This window comes from Temnothorax nylanderi, unplaced genomic scaffold (genome assembly GCF_030848795.1).
Source record: "Temnothorax nylanderi isolate EJ_2023f unplaced genomic scaffold, tnyl_v1.0 TNYL_tig0084_pilon, whole genome shotgun sequence".
NCBI lineage: Eukaryota > Metazoa > Arthropoda > Insecta > Hymenoptera > Formicidae > Temnothorax > Temnothorax nylanderi.
This window is the reverse complement of record NW_027249146.1, coordinates 550,636-573,436: the sequence shown is the minus strand read 5'-3', so window position 1 is coordinate 573,436 and position 22,801 is coordinate 550,636. Positions and strand designations below refer to the sequence as shown.

The window sequence follows — 22,801 nt, the reverse complement described above, 5'->3', positions numbered from 1 at the left end:
GCCTGTTCGTTTTTAGCTGAACTTCTTGCTCACAGTTCATCTTTTCTCTTTTTCTCCCCAACGCGAAAAGAAAAGGAGAAAAGACGAACTGTGAGCAAGAAGTTCAGCTAAAAACGAACAGGCCTAAACTCCGAACTAGTGCAGTCAGTTCAGCAATAGAAAATAGATCCTTTATTACGATTGGTTTGTGCACTCATATGCCGAAGTGAAACTAAAAGGCAAGAACCAATCATATTGATGAATCGAACAAGCTACTTTTTCTGCTGAACGCAGCCTAAACTGTCACCAATGTCACTGTACAATTCGGGTATTCACATTTCACCGTCATATACTGTTCTGTAATCTACCTGTCCACCTCAGTGCGGCGTATATATACCAGGGTTTTCTGTTGAATAATTGCCAAGTACAACGTAATTAGCGTTCAACGAAAGAACCGTATTTAAGGCCATAGGCAAGACCCACTATCATTAGTATCATTTAAGTAAGTAATTTCGCTAGAATATTTCAGAAAGAAAGTGCTACTCCATTTTATAATCAATTAAGATCAGCTGTTTGATCCTTTCATTAAATTGATTTCTACTCTTACTTAATAAAAATATAATTGGACTCGACCGCGTTAATTTTGCATTGCGGTCGAATAATACAAGGATTAGGATTAGTTGGATTAGAATTGGAAACGATCTAATTAACGGCATATTAAAGTCGCTGGCATTCCGAAATTTCTCCGGGAAACCCCAATTTTTATCTCTAATTTTTACCTCTGATCGCTACAATGCGATTTAATTTGCCGTGGATCGTTCACGTGTTCTTTATGATTTTTAAAATAGTCAAACAAGCGAAGTCCTGACAGAAGTGTAAGTAGTATCGCGTTGAGTGACAAGCTTAGGAAATTGTGACAATTAAAGATATTTAAAGAGCTTTAATTAAATCGGAAATATTGGCGCATATAATGAATTTTCGAATGAAATATAATATGCTACTTAAATGTTTTTCGCCTAAAAAAGAAGTATGTAATGTTATAAAACTAATACTGTGTAATTGATGGAATAAATGTATGAGGTTAAGTTGCGTCAAGAATGATGTCATCTTCTCAAATTAGATGAAATGCGCGTAATATGCGATATAATAGATTTTAAATAGAGGATTTTAGCAGCGTATCGTTTTCGAGTGATATTCAGTCAATAAATAATTTTGCAATCCAATTTGGTATTGATCAATTAACATGTATTATTTTGACAGAAAGATAGAAATACATATTAATATCATTTTTCTTTAATTACAGAAGACAAGTCTACATAAAGTTCTAAAAGATTTTGTAAAAATAATGGCTGAGAAGGAAGAAGAGGAAGTTACAGACATACTTTGGGTAAGTTATCTTTTGCAACCTTAAACTGAATTATTCTTACAATAAATTCTTACATTACATTGATTTTCCTAACATCAGTTAGTTATACTAGTTTGCTTGTCTCTGCCGTTCCAAAGATACAGAATCTAAGATTCGAATTTAACTAACAATCGAGGAATTAGTTGCTTGACATTTTTCCTTAAGTAATTTCAAACAGAGACATAAAAATGTTTGAGCGTATTGTTAACGGTATATTTGTTTTTCAGGAAGAGACGAAGACTTTTGCTGTGGAACAGCAACAATGCTTGTATGATAGTCTTCCTGACTACTTAATGTATAAAAGTGATGAACATAAATATCTAAAACAGAATATTGGATATGCTCGTTATGGGTCGCCAAAGGATACCAAGGAGGCAAGTGCAACAGAAAGCAATAGCTGTTATTGCAAAACAGAAAATTCAAGTGATACAGACGTAGCTGATTCAGTGGTTTATGATAAAAAAGCTCAAGAGACCATAGATAAGATATATGATAAGATCTGCAAATGTGCCGGAGAAACTGATAGTTGTGAACCAATTTATGTTGGTATAATTTATAATATGGTATTCCGTCGGAAAATGAATATAAAATCTAAGAAAAAAGAAGGAAAAAAGAAAGAAGAAAAAACGGAAGTTAAAAATGAAGAAGAAACGGAAGTTAAAAAAGAAGAAGAAATGGAAGTAAAAGAAATAAAAACAGAAGCAAAAGAAGATGAAAAGGATAAGAAGGTAATGCTACTTGACGTATTACCTGTCCCCATTTTTAAAATCAAAAGAAGGATTCAGAAAAACTCCGAAACTACTAAGAACGCAAAACAAGAAGACACAGCAATTACTGATGAAATACAGTATGAAACGTGGTTCGTTGCTCACAATGCCAGAGTGTATAAGAATTGGAGAGACTATATAGAAAATAATGATTTACCAGCTTTCACTATGGTTCTTCCAAAAGATGGTGTTTATCAACCAAATCCGGATTATCCAATTACAGAGGATTATTCGACGGTTTGGCTGGAAATTATGGAGTCTCCTGCGTGTAATTGGAAAGCAAAACTCTGCTATGGAATTGATATCGCTTCCAATGTCGTTGGATTTGGCACCGTTGGCTTGACTGTCGCTTCGCTGTTCACACCTCTTGCACCAGTTGTTGTCGTGTCAGGTAAATTGCCTTTTAACATATAATTAATGCAAAATTAATTTATTATGTTAAATATTGATTGTATAACTTATAATTTACTATTAATGTAAAATCATGTTAAATATTGATTGTATAACTTATAATTTACTATTTTGTGCCAGTATTTACGCAAAATCAGTGCATGAAACACCGTTTTACATTACATTTTATTTTGTCGCATATATTAGGTCTTGCTGCTGCTGGTGCGACTGGTGCTTGGTCATTTGGCCGAAACGTACAACAATTAGCAGATCGCAGTAGCCACGAAGAATCTATTCATGTTTTTGACAAAGAAGCACTTCCACATTACCTTGGCATAGCCGGTACTGCATTTGGTTTAGGAGTAGTTGGAGGATCAGCGATTATTTCCAATGTTGCTGCACGTGGTATGACAGTAAACACCGTCGCAAGAGCAGCATTCAATACTGTACAAGGTGGCAATCTGATCATTAATGGCGTTGGCGTATTATATCAGAGTTACAACATGATAGACAAATATATAACAGACAAGACGGTCAGCATCGGAGACGCACTAAATTTGGCGACGCATCTTATGTTTTTCTGCGGCTCCGTAGTAAAGGTTCAATTCGCCAGCGACATCATCGAGAGTACCCAAGGTAGAATTATGAATGATTACAAGGAGAATTTGGGCACTAAACGTCTCCGTAAAAAGTACAATCGCGCTGTGAGAAAAGCTGCCGAAACTAATGTATGTAAAATAGAAGAGAATGCAGAAGTGATACGCTACATAAGAAATCGTCAAGAGCTATCGTCTAATCAATCTTTAACTAAAGGCGGTAACCGGTTATCAGACAAAGCTTCAGACAAGCCACGTAATATCGTATGGTCGTGCGAACATGGTAGACTAAAAGTTAATGGTATCTTATTGTTAGATCCTATCGTTTATGTTACTCGTCTTATAAGACTGGGCATATTTATCGAAAGTAACCAAAATAATTCATCTGGTCCACATGCTAATGACTCTATCGCTGATCAATTAGCACAGGTACTTTGTGATTTGTTATCGAAGTTGTATGTAAGTGACGACTGTCCCAAAAGCACCAAAATACCAATAGTGCCTGACTTTGAACCGCTGCTAAGAGAAATGGGTTCTATGAACATTAATGAAGAGTGCTTGAGGAAGCTATTTGCAGTCGCTGTAAAGTTAATGAAACGTTCCAAAGATATGGACGATTTTTTATTCCTAACTTTTACCTTTGTTTGGCAGTATTGTAAAGCGAATTTGAAGCAGTGGGGCATGAGCTTAAGATATTGCACGCAAAGCATTTCCAGCAGCAAGATTTTGGAAAAGATTATTATCGCAATTTTTGAAGCGATTGATATGTTGCTTAATAACTTATCTAATGCTTTTATGACGTATATGAACACCAGTTTGCACAGATAAATAAAGAATATAAATTTTAATATGACTAATACGACAAAGAAAAATTAGAAAAATGGTGCGCACAATAGCTTATGTAGCAATAAGTCACGATTTTTATAGAAATATATGCTATATTTATTAGGCAACAGATTAGTAAAGTTTAAGCTTTAGACTACTTTAGAGTAAAGTCTTTGCCACACGGATTTGTGCCTAGATACATCGTTGAACAAATAGTGAAATTGTCAATTTTTTTTATAATTTATCTTAAATATGTTATTATAAATAATTATGTTAATTGAAATCAAATTTATATCAAGAGACACAATAGCATCTTGCGCTAATTATAAATATAACAACCTTAAAAACAAATTACATGTATATCTATTTTTAAAAACATATCTTTTGGCGCATAAGTGTCTCAAATAAATGAATGGTGTTATATATTTTTTAAGTATTGTAATATATGGAGGGGTAAAAACCAGAATGGTGTAAGTCCAATTTTTTTAAATATTTTCTCGTGTGCATAGATGCAATCTGTACAATATATAAATTGCATCTATGCACACGAGAAAATATTTAAAAAAATTTGACTTACACCACTCTGGTTTTTACCCCTCCATATATCTAAGTTATCGTGAAAAAGTGCTTCTCGCAATTCGGAACAATTACAAATCCTTGGAAATACACCACATATTCTGTGCCTTGTATTTCAATCTTTTATGTATTGTATGTATATTTTATATATTATATATGCAAATTATGTCATTGAAAATTATAAAACAATAAATACGATCTATTTCCTTAATTGCACTTTGTACTTTTCATTAAGATTGACATTATAGTTTACCCTGATTTAGCAGAATAAAGATTCGCAAATCTATAGAAAGTATTGAATACACCTAAGGGCGAGAAAAGAATGCAGCTAGGAAGGAATTTTATTAAATATTTAATTTTGTAAATGTAAGAAATATATCTTAATTTTTGTATTAAACTATTTTTCCTCGAAAAGTCTAAACGAGAGAAAAGAGATAAGACGACTCTGAAATCGTTTCCCGATTTCAAAGATTAAAAATTTACAGACGGTTATACTTTTTCCACGTGTATTCTTTTCTTATTTTTCTTAATTTTATTTTAAATTAATAATAGTACAAAGCAATACTTTCTTTTGTAATTGTACCTTAGTACAATATATCATACTTTTTACTTATTTTCTTTGTATGTTCCCTTTAAAAAGTAATTTTACTTTTTCTTTTTTATATCCTTTCAATTCTCTATTTTATTTTATTTTTCTCTGATTAGTAAAAATAGAGGAAAAGAAAGAGAGGGAGAGAATTCGAATCTTTTCTTTTTCTCTTTATAAAATATATAATTACAAAATCAGCTGATCCATCATTCAAAAGTTCTCTCTCTGAGAAACATCAAGCAAGCAAATGCGAGGGAATAACAATTAAGGAAGAACAACCATAATTTCACGCGATATCCCTCGCCCTCGGGGAATCACGACGAATTCGAACACGGGGGCGATTCCCCGCCGTGGCTCTCATGCGGATACCATCTTAACGCGCGCATGCGCGGCCGATAATTGAGGATCGGCACGCGACTCAGTCAGCTGACCTGTCTTGTGATAGCCAGCTAGGCCGGAGACTCGCGAGACAGGTACGGTAGCACGGTTCTCGTCGCTGGCTGAACTTCGCGCTGGAAAACGTCGCACCTCGTCGCCGTGAGTATCCGCGGCCGAGTCAATCAACTCGACCGTCGACGTTTCCTCGCTCGCGCGGGCGGACTCCGAGTCAACGTTTCCCCGTCGGAGCACTCCGTGCGAGCGAGCGAGCGAGCGAGCGAGCGAGCAGTATACCTATCGATCCGGTGGCCACTTTGCGTGCGCCATCGTCTTCCACGATCGGGCGCGAATCGACGAAGCCGATTTCCGGGCCGGGAGAGACGCGGAACGTCGTCGCCGACGGCCGCCGCGCGATCGATCGATCCGCGGCCGTCCGCAGACGGGAAAACGCCGCCTCGCCTCCGCCTAGCAGAAGACGGTCTTCACGGGGGCTACGCCTATTTTTTTGAATGGCCTGCTCACGTGAGTCGCGCAGCCAGCGTGTGACAGCGTGCGCTTCTCCCGACAGTCCGTCTCGGCCGCACGTAATGATCGACTGTCCTGTTCGGTTTTACTCCTACGTTTTCTGCGGTCTTTCGTTTACTTCAACCGCGACGAATGATATGTATTTTTCGGGTTCTGGTATGGGCAAAAATTGCAAAAAGGCGTAAGAAGTGCGGTTTAAAGAAGCAGGCTTGTTACATACGCTTGATATATATCTGCATTATATATTCTTTTATTTGATGTATTTAAATTAAAACAAGTGTTTTTGTTTAAATTTAAAGCGTAGATGGGAGAAAGAGAAGATATAGTTGAGGAATAATTTTCTGGCGCAAATTTATGTATAACTTGAGCTGCGGCGATTAAGATAGATAAACGTATGTCAATTTGCGCGATAGCGACTCGTTTTCCTTGAGTTTTGCAATATTTAATTCATAACCGACAGGTAGCTAGATCATAGTTTGAAAAATCATTGGGTAAAAATTATATTCTTATGCTAGATGTAATCAGTGATAAGATAAAATATTTTTAATATCTGCCACTGAAACATTCCTCCAAATCCTGATAAAATAAAAACCTTGTTTGTGTAAAAAGATCATCATGTCATGTGTTGATGATATATTTCTCTAAATCTATATTATATAATGTAATTTTCTTCTGTCTCTCCTTAAATTCTACGTTTTATTTTAAGACGTGAAATGGAAAGAAGTATATAAAATTATAACTATAATATAATTTAATTATAATCTTATAATTTATAAGATCATAATTAAATTATATTGGAATTTTTTCCTCTGCAAAATGAAATTTTAGTTATTGAATGTACAAAGTAATAGATACAATCTCTTTTTTCCAGATAAATTAAATGTTCAAAATGACGAACCAGAGTTTAGCGAAGATTGCGCATGAGGAGCGGGAGGGCAAGTTTGGATACGTCTATGCGGTATCCGGACCTGGTTAGTTTTTAGTTCTTCTCACATGAATTTGACCTTGCTCTATTACGTACTTTTTATCTAACATTCTTCTTCGTAGTTGTCACCGCCGAAAAAATGTCTGGATCAGCTATGTATGAGCTGGTGCGAGTCGGTTATTACGAGCTGGTAGGAGAAATCATCAGATTGGAAGGTGACATGGCTACGATACAGGTAAGAAGTGTGCTCCGTACATTTATGTTTCATCTTAGGATGTTGGAACAGTTTGAATAATCTCGCAATATGTTTAGGTCTACGAAGAAACAAGCGGCGTGACAGTTGGTGACCCTGTGCTTCGTACCGGGAAGCCGCTGTCCGTCGAATTGGGCCCTGGCATCCTCGGCAGCATCTTCGACGGTATTCAGCGTCCGTTGAAAGACATCAACGAGCTCACGGGCTCGATCTACATCCCGAAGGGTGTCAACATACCGGCGCTTTCGCGTACCGCTAGCTGGGAATTTCATCCGCATAACGTGAAAAACGGCAGCCACATCACGGGCGGTGACTTTTACGGCGTCGTACACGAGAATACTTTGGTGAAGCATTGGATGATCATGCCGCCCAAGTGCAAAGGCACAGTCACGTACGTCGCACCCGTCGGCAACTACACTGTTGATGTAAGATTTTGTTTCTTACGTAATTTTATTCCACACTTTATATTTCCACATTATAAATTTATATAAGTATGTAATATCTTTGTAGGATATCGTATTGGAGACCGAATTCGATGGCGAGAGGCAGAAATACACTATGCTTCAGGTACGAAATATACTTCTATGATAACATATATGAGACTTTTGATTGATTGCTTATTGTGAATTTACGTTTATATTCATGCAGGTGTGGCCAGTACGTCAACCTCGCCCGGTTACTGAAAAATTGCCGGCTAATCATCCTTTACTCACTGGTCAACGAGTCTTGGACTCTCTTTTCCCGTAAGAACATCTTCGGATAAGCATATTGTAGAACACATCCAGAAAGATTTGGAACGTGGATGCAACAGATCTGTGTTACAGATGCGTCCAAGGTGGCACCACGGCTATTCCTGGTGCTTTCGGTTGCGGTAAGACCGTCATCTCGCAGGCCTTGTCCAAGTACTCTAACTCCGATGTGATTATTTACGTCGGTTGCGGAGAACGTGGTAACGAAATGTCTGAAGTACTGCGCGATTTTCCTGAATTGACCGTGGAGATCGAGGGTGTCACCGAGTCCATCATGAAACGTACCGCTCTGGTCGCCAATACGTCTAACATGCCAGTAGCTGCGCGTGAAGCGTCTATTTACACTGGTATGTGCGATACATTATTAAGAAAAAAAACTCATCAATTCACTCGTATATAATAATTAATGTAAATAGCACTTATTTAAGTTATAATAATAAATAATTTGTTGTTTGTGACGCAGGTATTACGCTATCTGAATATTTCCGTGATATGGGTTACAACGTGTCGATGATGGCGGACTCAACATCTCGTTGGGCTGAGGCTCTCCGAGAAATTTCAGGTCGTTTAGCTGAAATGCCTGCCGATTCTGGTTATCCTGCTTATCTTGGTGCTCGTTTAGCCAGCTTCTACGAACGCGCCGGAAGGTACGATGTCATACTTGATATATAAAGTAGTCAAGTGACTAATAATGTGACCAAGTATCTTTCTCGAAATCATAACACATCACGGTGAATATATGTATAATATTAATTATATGTACAATCTTGGAAGACATTTATATTAAAACAAATAGTACCTTGCCGCTAATCAATGCAACTAATATTGGATGATTCTTACGTAGAGTGAAGTGTTTGGGCAATCCAGATCGTGAAGGATCTGTTAGTATCGTCGGTGCCGTATCACCGCCAGGTGGTGACTTTTCCGATCCTGTGACCAGCGCGACGCTCGGTATTGTGCAGGTACAAAGGACATCTGCATATGAAAAAAATAAAAAAGGATAATGATAAACTGATTTTTTAACGAATTATTTAATTTGTAGGTATTCTGGGGTTTGGATAAGAAACTTGCGCAACGTAAACACTTCCCGTCCATCAATTGGCTCATATCATACAGCAAGTATTTGCGAGCACTGGACGATTTCTACGACAAGAATTTCCCAGAGTTTGTCCCGCTGAGGACGAAAGTGAAGGAGATCTTGCAAGAGGAGGAGGATCTGTCGGAAATCGTGCAATTGGTAGGCAAGGCTTCGCTCGCCGAAACAGATAAAATAACACTCGAAGTAGCAAAATTGCTGAAAGACGATTTCCTGCAACAAAACAGGTACGACATATTATCTTATAGTAATTCTGTGCATGTTACATCAATATTGCAAACGGTTAAATATTACTTGAAAGAATTTCTTAATTCTTTTCTGAATCTTTTTTTTTTTAATTTCTTCTAGCTACTCGCCGTACGATCGTTTTTGTCCATTTTACAAGACCGTGGGAATGTTGCGAAATATGATCGCATTCTACGATATGGCAAGACACGCGGTAGAATCAACAGCCCAGTCTGATAATAAAATCACATGGAACGTCATCAGAGACAGTATGGGCAATATTCTCTATCAACTGAGCTCTATGAAGTTCAAGGTGGGTAACTTTAAACAAAAATCTGACTGGATCTTTTCGTAACTTCAATTTTAACGTATCTCTGTTTTTTTTATTAAAAACACACTTATCTGAAACTTGTAGGATCCTGTTAAGGACGGCGAGGCGAAAATCAGGTCAGACTTCGATCAGCTACACGAAGATATTCAACAGGCATTCAGGAATTTAGAGGACTAAATTCCTGACTCGTCACTTGTTAAAAGCAATTTTAAGATATTAATTGTTTCTGTAACTTGGCTCTAACATTTAAGGATGTCCCGGTCCAACTAGTGAATTGCATATAGCTTGCTAAAAATATGACTACAAGCAGCATTATCGATTATGTCATATATTATTTGCCGAATATACGAATATATCCTTGAAAGCGTTTGAATGAATTGTAAATAGATTAGCTACGTTGAAATCTACTATCATGCAGCGAAATAATCGAAAGAATGTCATGTTATGCACGTGACGATTGTGACAATAAAGTGGGACATTCTTAAATGCGTTCGAAGCGTACATTTAAAGATACGCTTCGCTTCCTCGAGAGTTAACCCGCTTGGCTCGAGAACAGAGCTACTTGTAATTAATCGGATATTATCAGAGAAAGTAATTTTACCCTTCGCGCAGAAATATACTTTCGTTTTTTTTTCCCGCTTTGTCAAAGGTGCAAATAACCAGAAAGTTATTCCTATAGGTTTTCCGTAAATGTGTAATATAAACGAAAGTATAAGACGGCTGCCTGTTTCATCGATGATGCGCGCAGACTAGAATTATGGTATGAGAAGATACTCTTAATTACCAGTTATGTGACACGTGGATAACACGGCAGTTCTTACCTTGCAAAGAGATTGTGAATCGTGGAGTATTAAATATTGTAACATATAATGTACTATTTAAGTGCGATGAACGATAATCGCAACTGTTATTCATTAATTAAACACACTATACCTTAACGTTATAAACATGATTTAAAAGTTTAGAAAAGGACATATACACCCGCGTATACATGATACATTAGAGACAGATGATCAAGGTGCAGGGTCTTCAATATCGTGAAGATAAATACGAAAGGGAAAAAAAGAACGTGTAAACACGATGTTCCATTGACTTCGATATCATTTCCATTGTATGATATGTAAAAAAAAAATACAATAAAATTATGCACAAGAGGATCATGGACTTGTTGGACACGGATATGATGATACCAAATAAGTTCTCATATATCACTCTCAATTTTTCTCGTTTTAATCATAATTATCATTATACAACAATAACCTCGCGATATGTACATCAACGGTATATTACATTCCGATATCTAACGTTTGGTGAATTAAAATTTTGACGTCTCTTTTTTCCATAAAATGTCTTGTATTGACAAAAATATGTTATTGCCACATGTATGTCAATTTGTATCTCAAATATGTATACATACATGAGCAACTATACATATATGTTCATGTGTATCCATATATACATATATGTATCCATATTGATCATATTTAAAATTTTAATTCTAAACTCAGCCTATTAGATACTCTATTCTATAATTATGTAAACAGTATTAAAAATAAAAAATAGTCAATGAACTCTGCGCGGTTCCTATGCTTCGTTTGCCCTCTGTAGACTCTATGTGAATCAACGCAAATTGCTTCCTTTCTCAAAATAATTTCGGCTGCACCGCCGTTTGAATTTTTCCGATAAAAAGAATATTACGTCAATGTTTTGATACTCACAGCCATGATGAACTTATGTCAGTTACATTGACATGTTGCGTCTATTAGCGAATTCGGGCGCTTGCACTAGTGCACACTGAGTGAGAATAAGAATTAACTAAGGCTTGTTCTTAGTTAATTCTTATATTTACAGATCATTTTAAATACTTCTTAGCCAGTAAAATGATCTGTACAGCATCTATACAGATTGTTTTATTTTTTAAACGTGTATTTAAGCGATCTTAAATATAAGAACAGATTATAAACAAGCCTTAGTGCGCACTCAGTGTGCACTAGTGTAAACGCTCGAATTCACTGTATGTGTAATATCCATAGGTCTTCCATGTAACAGTCATAACTACACAGCTGTTACACTTTCTATTTCACCTAATTCATTATTAAACAATACGCGTAGAATATATTTTTAAAAATTGAAAAAAATCTTTCAGTATATGTATGCATAATCAAAAGCATTTGGCACTATATTAATTGTGCGATTGATATGAACAGTCGGTCACTTAATAAGATCTTTATAAATTTATATATAACATTATTCGTGTGTTACATCTTACATTTTACTGTCACAAAATAATTGCGTAATAAAATAAAATTATTCTTCTAGACTTCCTTACAAATTTCCGATTGCATTGTAAAAATTGGAATATGTGCAAAAGTTTACATTTATCTTTTTTCAGTTTTTGTTTCTAAAAAATAATTTAAAAAACTTTACGATCAGAAACTTTTACATGTCACTGTAAAATAAAATCTATTACTTGCTGAGAGAAAATTGATATTTGAAATTAATAAATTAGTCCGTATGAATATCTGTAAAATATTCATACTATAACTATAAATGTGCAGTTATGACTATATTATTAGAAGTACCCAACTTGACTTTGGAACTCAAGGTACTTTAAAACTTGGTAAGACCGGTGCAGTCGCCAGAGAAAAGAACATAATATTGGATTTCCTATGATAAGACAATTCAGAAATTCTAAAATTTACAGGAAGAGCCATTGACTCGCAAATTAAAGGAAGCTTAAGGACTCAAGTGTACAACGTCAGTACCGGCTGATGGCGAGGACGATATTTGTGATCTGAGTTGAAGATTCTCACGTTTCAATTGGGTAACTAATTGTTTTAGCGTCGTAATCTCTTGCCGTAGCTTCTCGTTATCGCGCAAGCATTGACCCAGGCTTTGATTAGCCGCGCGCAATTCTCCTATGTACTCGCAGGCCCTTGCTAAGATACCACCTTTACTCTGTTACGGAAAAGCAACAACACCATTAACATAATATCATTTGAATGATTATATAACAAGAATTTCACTTGACTATACCTGAGTTTCATAGTTGCTTTTCCCTTCTCCACTGCCGCTGCTGCCAGTGGTATTAGTCCCGGTATTGCAGTCAGGGATGATCTTGCCCAACTTTGTAATCCAATTGTTTATTTTATCTCTACGCCGGCGCTCCACTTCGTTGTGCGTTGCTCTCCGCCTGTCGTCTCTCTAAGAGAAGGTAAAAAAAAATAACTTTTTTGCACACTACAGAAATAAAGTAATAATCAATTATATATAAGGTAATAATGATATATCAAACCTTTTTCAAGCCAGGAGCGCAACTCCTTGGGTTTTCTATCTGCAACGTGGTTGTTCTTGGCACCAAGGATCTCGACGTCTGAGCTGTGGTAAAGACATCGTTGGCATTCCCGATAACATAAAACTGGCCATTCAAAGGTGACGTTAGAACCTGTACAGTATTATTCCCTGGTTGCGATACAGGCAGCTCTATCTCATTGGCCGACTGTATAGCTGCCGTGCCGTTCACCTGGACAACTCGGTACGCTAAAGTCTCTGGATAACGCATCTCGTCCTCTCCGACAGGTTCCTCTGAGAGAAATACAATACGCCACAATAAAGATTGATGTTTAAACGACATAGCCGTCACAGTCATTATGTTAAATCTGAATGTTGATGCTGATATAGCTCAAGGATCTCAATGAAAGTGGCTTGTTCTCACCTTCGCAGTTTACTATCTCCGCTTCCTCTATAACGATCCCTGTCGTGCCGCTGCCGTCGTCCTTCACGGCGCTGCAAAATCAAACAACGCTTTCAGACGCGATATCATCTTATCTCAACGCGGCTGCATGCTACACGTGTATTACTTCGACGACTGTGTCAGTCGGTCCTACGGCGTAAGTTAAGTGCGCACTGTGCACTAAGTGACGATGACCTTGAGGAGACCTCGAGCGAGACGGAAAGGATGGGTGTTCGCAATATCGGGCGATCGATATCTAACGTAAACGCTACCTGACATCTTGCTGTTCGAGCTGCTGCTCCAAAATGTCCATTCCTCGGCGCCGAAAAAAAAAAACGTTTGAATTTGTCGAAATTCACGTGAGCTGGTCACGGGACACGGCAACGAGGTCATGTGGTGCACAAGATGGCGTCGAGCGCCGCGCGTGCCGCCCAACGGCGCGCCAACGAACGTCCCCTAACCTTATCGACGATTACCGTCGGGGTTAAAGTCCGTCGTGTTTTAAGAAGCGACCGGGTTCTCAGACGGGGAGCGGCACCGTCGCACTCCTTCCCCTTCCGCCTCTTTCGATCCAACTTCTCTCCCATGAAGGTCCACCCGCGCGCGCGCGCGTGTGTCTCGTCACAGATTAATAGACTGATAGCCAATGGCCCCTCAAAAGTCGAGACCAGCATTTCCGTGCTTTGATTACCGACAGACTTTGCCCCTGGTGCGAGTCCGGACTAAATATACCCGATTTTACCTACAGATGGGAGATACATATATCTTTTATTTGAAATAACTCAGACAACATACATGTCCAAAAGCGGGTCTTTCAGATGTCTTACGAAAAGATGGCTAAAAGACGTCTTATGTCCCGATTTTGGATATTGTGCTGTCTGGGAAGTGTGAAAGTGAAAGAAGAGAAAAAGTGAGAGAGGGAGAGATGAGGGCTATTAGATATTTAACATATAATATAAATATTTAAAATAAGTTAATATTTATCGATACATGTAAGATATTCTCAATTGTAATTGGTCGAGGATCAGTTTAATATTTATATCTTACATGTATCGATAAATGTTAACTTATTTTATATATTTATATTATCTGTATGTTTAATATCTAATAGTGATAGCCCTCTCTCCCTCTCACACTTTTTCTCTTTCCGACACTGCCGATAAAACATCATTCTAGTGCGCGTCCGTGCTACATCGCAAATGTTATGTAATATATATATATATATATATATATATACAACAAAATGATGTTTTATCGGCAGTATCGGAAAATGAACGTGGCTACGTAGTACCAATTTCGATAATGGATGTACTGGCGGTAGTGTACAGGGGCTTTCGACGGTCCCAGGAAAAAGGCCGGGATGGCCTCTCTCAGGCTTCTCTCTGCTCTCGTTATGTTTTCGCCCGCCGGAATTTTGCGCGGAAACGTTGGGCGTGAGTAGTTGACGAGTCACGCGACACGTGGCTTTGCTCACCGGTGCGACCCGCCAAGAACCGCGCGAAGGAGCGTCGCAGTCCGTTCCCGCCGAGATCGCGAGACTTCCTCGACGCCCGTCAAGATGACCAGGTGAGCGGCGCGAGCCGTTGGAGGTTAGGTCCGTTCGCGCGGTAGTCTTCCTACGAGGGCTACGAGTTTTCCCGCCTCGTCGGCGGAATACGCGCGACGGACGTCGTGTCTCTCGCTCTCGGAATTCGTCGGCCGTCCCGCCTTCTAATGTCACCTGTGTGTTCAATTTTCAGGTCGAAAATAGAGCTGGGCGACGTGACACCGCACAACATAAAGCAGCTGAAATTGCTCAACCAAGTCGTATTCCCGGTCTCGTACAACGAAAAGTTTTACAAGGACGTACTGGAAGCCGGAGAACTCGCCAAATTAGCGTATTACAATGACATAGTGGTAGATAGATCTCAAATGATTTTTTGTTCAGCATTACGGTTTTTTTCATTTTGCTCGCTGAGTACCGGTGGTTCAAGGAACATGACACTATTCATATAACTCGATAAGAACTAGCTAATTCAAACAGGAATTAATTAAGGAGAATCCATGCTATTGCTAATAGATATTTGAAGTACTTTTCGCAAACCGAACAAGTTCCAAGATCATTGATATAATACCAAATTTTAGTTTGAATAAAATACAGATCTTGATTTGTGTGTCATGACTTTCAGGTTGGTGCAGTCTGCTGCCGTGTAGATACTTCAGAAAATTCTAGGCGTTTATATATAATGACTTTGGGTTGTCTCTACCCTTATAGAAGATTAGGAATTGGCACTGTTATGGTCCAGCACGTTTTAAACTACGTTAATAAGGATGGCAATTTCGATTCTATCTTCTTGTGAGTACGGCTTGTGCAATTGTTTTATTGTGACATACTATCTTGGAAGAATACAGTTTTATAAATAATGTAATTCGATATTCGCAGACACGTTCAAATAAGTAACGAGGGCGCGATTGATTTTTATAAGAAATTCGGATTCGAAATTGTTGAAACTAAAGAGCATTACTATAAGAGAATAGAACCGGCGGACGCTCATGTGCTGCAGAAAACGCTGCGTCCACGAACGAATCAAACGAATCATCAAACGGTCAACTAACAAGTAGTATTGTTCATTAATTTATCTTTTTCATAATTTAGAATCTACACACGTTTCCATGTTCTGTCAATAAAGTCATTTTATATTATATCTGCATGGTGTGAGTCAAATTAATATTTCCTACTTGTGCCGTATATTGTACGTATAAAAAAAAACATTAACTCTGTGGATTAAGATTTGAAATTATAACGAAAAGTTAAAAAAAAAAGAAGAAAAATACATAAAAGATATTCCCTCTGAAAAAGCAGGACTGTAGTTTCTGTAGATCATTTTTATTGTCCATCAATCTCTTTCTATTCAGATGCACTTAAAAATTTGTACACAATATATTTAAGCCATCCTTTCTTATAAAATTGTGGTGATTAAAACGATTACATGCATATTGAAAAATATATTTGTTAGAAATAAGTATATTGCACATTGGATAGCTTACATATCAAAAATTGTCATGTAAAATGAATATTACAGGAATAAGTGCACGCGCGCGCAGAGAAACGTGCAAAGAAACCTTTTCATTTGCTATCTAACGTAACATTTTGTATAATGCCTCATAAATATATTCGTAGAAATACACATTTTTACATATATTAAAAAAAAACAGAATAAATAAATACTTTGTGTCTGTCTTTTTATATGTACAGGACGTTCTTTGCTAATATGTGGTCGGATATCAGATTCGAAACATCCTACATTCTAATTTAGATAATGCCGTATAATACGACAATATATGACAATACATCAACGTGACAACAATAATAACTAGTGCAGCTAATACAGTAGAAAATCGCTAGGGTAAAGCATTATCTATTAGCCCTAGCTCCTGGAATGTTACAAAATATAGTTAAGCCGCAAAAAACAATAACAGATATTTAGATATATCGCCTTCAGATATACTTATATTCGCTGTATAAATAGGTGTTGCTGCAACTGACTGAAGTACATCTGCTCATTCTAGATCAATATATATAATATATATATATATATATATATATATATATATATTTTTTTTTTAACAGTAATAGTTTTTTTAAATATTAGACAGTTATAGTTCCAGCAACTCTTTTATCCTTGCGGCACAGACCTCTGAGCCTTCCATCGCTTCTTTCGAAGCCTACAAACAACAAAGTTAAACAAAGTTAAAATACAATGAAATGTTGCGATTTATATTGGATTGATTCATATACACTAGAAATGAAAGTTTCACCTGCAAAAGATTAAGAAATCCGTGCGGCAAGCCCGACAAAATATCCAGCGTAACTTTATTGCCAAGTGAGCGAAGCTTCCTCGCAAACATAATGCAATCATCGAGAGTAGGATCAAGATGACACGTCTAGAAACGAACCATTATATATAAAGTGTCCTAAAATTCTCAATAGTAGCTAAAGTATATTATGTTTTACATTATTAGATTATAACAAGAATCTAGAAAATTACCAGTATCTTTATGGGCGGCATATTAGCTAACATATTATCTGGTGCGAGATAAGGGCTCAAAAAGGGGTCCCTCGATATCGTAAAAACGAACTCCTCGGAAGAAATGGCGTTCTCCATATTGAGTTCCCTGCTATCCTTACTACTTCTTCTACCGAAGGACCATCCGAACAGGGACCATGACTTGTTACTTTGTCCTGAATTGTTACCATTTCTACTGACACTGCCGTTCCTCGCAGCAGGCGACGACGTGGAAGCAAGGCCGGAATTTCTGTACATATTTAAAAATCTGCTGATATATTCTTGAGACTTCGCCTGCACTTTCGGACACTCAGTACCTGTTGCATTAAAAGATACCGCATTATTGTACACTCGAGATGTATAGATATGTATATGATAATGAATACTATAAGAATATGATTGATTTATATATACCGTCGACTTCTGTCAAGCTGACAGAATTTAACGTCGAATCAGACGGAAGGGATACTAATTTCTGATCATCGTTTGCGCCGTCTCCGTTTGGACTCAGGGCTAATGCTATAAGGTCACTTTCGCTGACTTCTGCAAAAGACTCTGTATCCGACTTGACGTCTTCTTCATTATCGTATTCTCTGCTGTACATAAATTAATTATATGTAAAATATAAAACGTTTTCATGAAATGTGTACACAGATTCATGGGAGTATTTTTACGATTGATTTTTGCTATATGCGTTTCTAAAAACAAGGTGATTAAGATATGATATAATTTTCATTAAAACCTTACTTTGTAGGTTTCTTGTCAGGTTGTACCGAATAAGCCTTCAAGCATCGTAACATAAAACCGAACGGTAGTAACGGATCCGTGAGACAGAGCATACGAGAGGGCGACGGGACGAACTCGATGCGTACCGGTGTATACGCCATAAAAATACCGTCCGGTTTCCTTATATTTAATTGCATACATTTCAAAGTAGTTCCTAAGTTTAAGTTCCCTCCCGCAGAATCGCCTGTCAAGACATCGATTATAAGGCTCTCGAGTTTATTCAATCGATAGAGAGAAACGTGAAAGATAAATTTATTTTTGACTTACCGACAAGTATCACTTTCTTCGCTGTACTCCCGAGTAAAGTGTTTGCATGCTTTAACGCCCACGCATAAGCATACAGCACCTCTTCGAGCGCGCGAGGATAAGGTGCCTCTGGGGCTAGACTGTAATCTATGCTCAAGATTGGTACGCCAAGCGTCACAGTCCAATTTCGTAGATACATCTCGTGCGATCGTGAAGTCTGCGACACGAATCCGCCCCCGTGAGTATGAATAATCAGTTCGTCGCAGAGACCGCATAATTCTCCTCCTATACCCCCAGATCCAACCTTAATAGAGTGTTGTCAATGAAAAATATTATTCACTAACATCACAGCTAAAGCTTCTCTATAAGTCTATTCTAAGTTCTGTAACTTATACCTCAGTACATAGTAAGATATAGTCAGTTAAATGAATCGTACAGTACTCTATAAACACATTAATATTTTACGTACCATTCCTAGACGCCGTTTGGAGCTTAACAACCTAACGTGGATCGGTTTCTTCCCGATGTGACTACTCGGTATTGGAATTGAAACGGTCCCGCCATCCAAAGTGGGTAGAATTAATTCCTCGGGCGGAATAGATATTACTTGATTGATTGCTAAGTTTGAGGTGTTCATCATGTTCATTATTGCTGAAACGAAGATCAAAGAAATTTCATTAATTCAATATACAAGCGAGATAATTTAAATATCTAAACGGCATCTTAATTGCTGCAGCATATATAAAGCTTTTCGGATGCAGGACATTCGATATTCACGTGTACTAAATATCTTTATTATTTTTCCTTATTTCTTACCAGATTCGCTCAGAAACCAAAACGCCTGGCAGAAAGAAATGTCAGCGTGCTGAGATATATTAACAATACGGCGTGCTCTTGCTTCAGGATCCAATAAATACTTAACGGAATTAGTGCATCGTCCTAACAGAGTACCATTGCTGTAGTACATCTCGCTGAAGGACGCCATAAAGAACGACAGCGTTTTTAATACATGTCTTAAACTATCGCAAAACTGAAAAAAAAAACAACATATTTTAGATAAATAAACAGTTTGACATTTCGGATAACTTTGATTCAGGGCTAATGCTGCTTATATGTTATTTATTCACGAGTGTGTCATATGCTATTTGCAAGTACCTGAAACCCCAAACACCTGCCGTAAAAGCAGTACTGATTAATATTCTCTGCATTATTGAGAAGTTCTTGAATACTGTATTGCTCCAGCGGGAACAGCGACAGTTTTCCATCGTCCAACACCTCCGTACTCCACGAGTACATTAGTTTTAACTGCTGCAGGCACGTATGAAGCGACGCCATCAGCTGGGAGCACGCCTCTATTTCCCTGAAAAACCCAGATCAAATCAGTCCATCGTCTCGCGGCTTGCGGAAGCGAATGTAGTGACGCGGCCCATCTCTACGTATGCAATTACTTCATGTAGTAGCTCTTCCGGAAGAACACGGAATCCTTCTGATTGTACATCTGCCGGCAGACCAGACCGGAGTACATGATACACCTGTCGACCAACGAGAGGAAGCTCCTGTACCCGTTCCCGGGGGTCTCCTCGTCGAAGTCGAAGTGCGGCGCGAACCTGGCGATCTCCCGGTACAGCGGCTGCAGCTGGGTCAGGTAATCCAGGATCGCCATGAGGGCGGCCCTGATCCGGACGCCGTTCTTATCCTGGTGGGGCGCAAAGTACTCCACGTTGGCCTGGCACAAATCGCGCAACGCGCCCCACTGCAGGGGCTCGAAATCCTCGAACGGCCTCTCGAAGTCATCGTTGAACGTCGACATTTGGAACGATTCTCCGAACGATGACTGGGCCCGATTGTCTCTCTCTTCTCTCTTTCGCTCTCTCTCTCTCTCCCCCTCTTGCTCTCCAGCGCCGGGACTCTCTACGCCGCGATCAACCGCCGACGATCTAACGGTCAGAACGAACCTTGACCCTGTCACGCATCCTAGACTACCGGTTGCCCGACGTGACCTGCCGGCGTGTCATAACGGACTGTGATCCCGCGCGCACGGCGATCGCGGCCTATGTCAGCGGTAGGCTCGACGCGTACGTGCATCGCGCGGATGACGCCGATCCGGCCGATGACGCGACGCGCGATTCAGGTTAATCCGACTATTCCGACTGCTCGAGACGCCGCTACGTAGTTACTTTGGTCCGTTTGCCCGGTGGATCGAATTCGCGAGGGTCAAAGACGATCGCGATTCACGCCGCGCGCTATAACCGCGACGCTGCGATCGATCCCGCTCCGGTGTGGCGACTGGCGCGAAGAATTGCGATTATTGCGAAGAATCGCGCGCGCTTGACGGCGACGGGCGATGACGACTCTCGCGAGGAGACGCGACGCGCGGACTCGCGGAAATGAGATCGCCGCACCGCGCTCCAATTTCTCTTCTCCCCGAAGCGTCCCACTCGCGACTGTCACGTAATATATGTGTCACATCAGAGCGGGATGCGCAATAAAGTTTTCTCGGTCATGCGGGGAAAATCGACGGGAGCTGACATTAGATAAGAGCGCGCCGCGTGTCTTTATTTTTATATTTATGCTTCATAAAAAAACGTTGGAGTTGATGATTATATGTATTAAAGGTCCCTCCTTTGAGATCCGCCTACATATGTTTTCCGAGCGATATGCAGAAACGCGCGCATCTCCCTCGACGTTGTGTGTTTCATTGAATGATAATCCGACGAGGATAAATAATGAATATATGAATAGTAAATAGGAAGGAAATAGTAAACAGTTAGGAAGTGATATAATAAATGATTAATTATCATAATGAGTAAATGATGTAATAATCCCGAGCGAGATATTATGTTTGTAGTTATATAGCAAACTCGATTTTAAATTCGCATCAGAACATCGAGATATAATTCTATCTGCAATTTTACGTATCGATATAATACAAGCAACAATTGAATACATAAAATAAATAAAATATATGTAATATATATAATGTGTGTGTAAATGTAGGATATATTAATAAATGGAATTATATTCTGAAATCTGAAAGCGGATATAAAAGAGGCGACGATGGTCGGATTAATTTATTAGAGTCCTCCGAAAAAGATTCTACGATGCTCATTGATTGTAAGAAGTTAATTAATTTAATATTAATATTAATATGAAATGAATTAACTTAACTTATTGATACTGCTCTTTAGCGTAAAATTTTTTATCAACGTGACTCAATTATTTCTATACTTTTAACGTTAAATATATCTCGAGATATGATGATTAAACAGAAATGCGCTTTGATCGATCAGCAGGAGCGTAGGTTGCTCGGACAAACAATAGCGATGACACACCGGAGTCTTAATGAGAAAGAGTTCATTAATAAGAGAGATAAGAGAGAAACTCGGTGACGCGTGTGGGCGACCGTCTGGATTTTTTAAAAATTCAGTTCAGCAACCTCTGCTCCTCAATGCGGCTTTGTTATAATCGAAATTTCGACATCGTGCGTATTTTTTATCGTTATATCTCACCTGTGCGTAAGAAAAGGAATTCACGCGACTAAAGCGCAATTACGTATACGCTTTATATAAATTAAAGCCTGAAGGCCTGAACGCTCGTTGACGCTGCCAATGCCATCGACCTTAGAACTTAGAAGCAACGTTATCACCGATCGCCGGGATTGTCAAGATTATCGCGCCGAGAGATTAAGAGAAATGGATACGATACGCACACGGAAAAGTGCCCGTGTGCCCTCAAGGCGAGAATATCGCAGCCGCGTACGATCGTAGTTTTGACGCGAGACTACCTTTAGACGCGCAAAACGTCATCGCCACGCTGGCGATATCGCGTTAAAAAACCATTTCTTAGAATTTCATTAGTCAATCGCGGAAGAGCGTAGATAACGAAACGCGAACAAGGCAACAAAGAGAAAATATAGTACGAACGCCGCGAATATTTACGAATAAAGCGGCAACGGAGAGGCGAAAAAATAGCGAAGCGACGCGCGTGCTGTCGCGCGTGGGATTTCATTATCTTGTATCTTGTTATTTGCTTAATTGCGAAAAACGCTGACGTATATCCGTTCTTCGTATCGTTCCGTGTATAATTTGACGCATGCAAACGATCTGTTTCGGCTAGTAAAATTATCTAACGACCTCGCTGCTCCGCGACTAATAATCGGAAGACTGTCCAAAACTGTTTATTATCGCGCTCAGATATAAAATTTCTCAGATAACCAAATCTGAAGAGCAAATTTTACTAAGTGTTCGCCACAGATTTTGTCAGTAAAGCGCTAAAAATATAACAGAATCCGTTAGCGGAATATGATGGCAGACTGATTGCAGAAATTGAATTCTGATTGAGTAGAATCTCTACGCATTTAAATGATTCCAATTAAATTGGT

The 22,801-nt window shown here is 38.7% G+C and overlaps 5 protein-coding genes and 1 long non-coding RNA gene across 11 annotated transcripts; 3 read left to right on the top strand and 3 right to left on the bottom strand.

The window, feature by feature from the left end:
- The first annotated feature begins 292 nt into the window (after positions 1-292).
- On the top strand, positions 293-4,749 carry LOC139774642 (uncharacterized). 4 transcript variants are annotated; one of them, XM_071710060.1, is made up of 4 exons: positions 293-481; positions 1,283-1,366; positions 1,612-2,542; positions 2,749-4,749. In XM_071710060.1, the coding sequence occupies exons 2-4, from the start codon at positions 1,325-1,327 to the stop codon at positions 3,963-3,965; spliced, it is 2,190 nt and encodes a 729-aa protein (XP_071566161.1). In that variant the 5' UTR covers positions 293-481; positions 1,283-1,324; the 3' UTR covers positions 3,966-4,749. The 4 variants fall into 4 exon arrangements, with proteins under 4 accessions (XP_071566161.1, XP_071566162.1, XP_071566160.1 ...); XM_071710061.1 differs by lacking the exon at positions 293-481 and adding an exon at positions 611-854; XM_071710059.1 differs by lacking the exon at positions 293-481 and adding an exon at positions 879-1,006.
- Positions 1,361-5,697, bottom strand: LOC139774646 (uncharacterized). The gene is made up of 2 exons (XR_011718629.1): positions 5,559-5,697; positions 1,361-2,551 (listed from the first exon to the last, which is right to left on the bottom strand). It is a non-coding gene; the product is annotated as an uncharacterized lncRNA (long non-coding RNA).
- Positions 5,529-10,766, top strand: LOC139774643 (V-type proton ATPase catalytic subunit A). Its single transcript, XM_071710063.1, has 12 exons — positions 5,529-5,664; positions 6,902-7,001; positions 7,078-7,190; positions 7,268-7,633; positions 7,719-7,775; positions 7,857-7,951; positions 8,033-8,304; positions 8,421-8,604; positions 8,802-8,919; positions 9,000-9,280; positions 9,402-9,591; positions 9,694-10,766. Exons 2-12 carry the CDS (start codon positions 6,911-6,913, stop codon positions 9,784-9,786), a joined length of 1,860 nt encoding a protein of 619 aa, XP_071566164.1. The 5' UTR covers positions 5,529-5,664; positions 6,902-6,910; the 3' UTR covers positions 9,787-10,766.
- A 51-nt stretch (positions 10,767-10,817) lies between these two features.
- On the bottom strand, positions 10,818-13,769 carry LOC139774644 (upstream stimulatory factor 1). 2 transcript variants are annotated; one of them, XM_071710064.1, is made up of 5 exons: positions 13,615-13,769; positions 13,325-13,395; positions 12,905-13,194; positions 12,646-12,813; positions 10,818-12,567 (listed from the first exon to the last, which is right to left on the bottom strand). In XM_071710064.1, the coding sequence occupies exons 1-5, from the start codon at positions 13,653-13,655 to the stop codon at positions 12,346-12,348; spliced, it is 792 nt and encodes a 263-aa protein (XP_071566165.1). In that variant the 5' UTR covers positions 13,656-13,769; the 3' UTR covers positions 10,818-12,345. The 2 variants fall into 2 exon arrangements, with proteins under 2 accessions (XP_071566165.1, XP_071566166.1); XM_071710065.1 differs by having other exon boundaries at positions 13,470-13,746.
- Positions 13,770-14,676: 907 nt separating this feature from the next.
- Positions 14,677-16,026, top strand: San (Probable N-acetyltransferase san). Its single transcript, XM_071710058.1, has 4 exons — positions 14,677-14,908; positions 15,082-15,238; positions 15,511-15,677; positions 15,765-16,026. Exons 1-4 carry the CDS (start codon positions 14,901-14,903, stop codon positions 15,934-15,936), a joined length of 504 nt encoding a protein of 167 aa, XP_071566159.1. The 5' UTR covers positions 14,677-14,900; the 3' UTR covers positions 15,937-16,026.
- A 166-nt stretch (positions 16,027-16,192) lies between these two features.
- Positions 16,193-21,127, bottom strand: Hsl (hormone-sensitive lipase). 2 transcript variants are annotated; one of them, XM_071710054.1, is made up of 10 exons: positions 19,869-21,127; positions 19,576-19,780; positions 19,237-19,450; positions 18,890-19,071; positions 18,442-18,724; positions 18,136-18,358; positions 17,803-17,981; positions 17,371-17,705; positions 17,141-17,266; positions 16,193-17,047 (listed from the first exon to the last, which is right to left on the bottom strand). In XM_071710054.1, the coding sequence occupies exons 1-10, from the start codon at positions 20,228-20,230 to the stop codon at positions 16,979-16,981; spliced, it is 2,178 nt and encodes a 725-aa protein (XP_071566155.1). In that variant the 5' UTR covers positions 20,231-21,127; the 3' UTR covers positions 16,193-16,978. The 2 variants fall into 2 exon arrangements, with proteins under 2 accessions (XP_071566155.1, XP_071566154.1); XM_071710053.1 differs by having other exon boundaries at positions 17,803-17,984; positions 19,869-21,123.
- Positions 21,128-22,801: the final 1,674 nt, after the last annotated feature.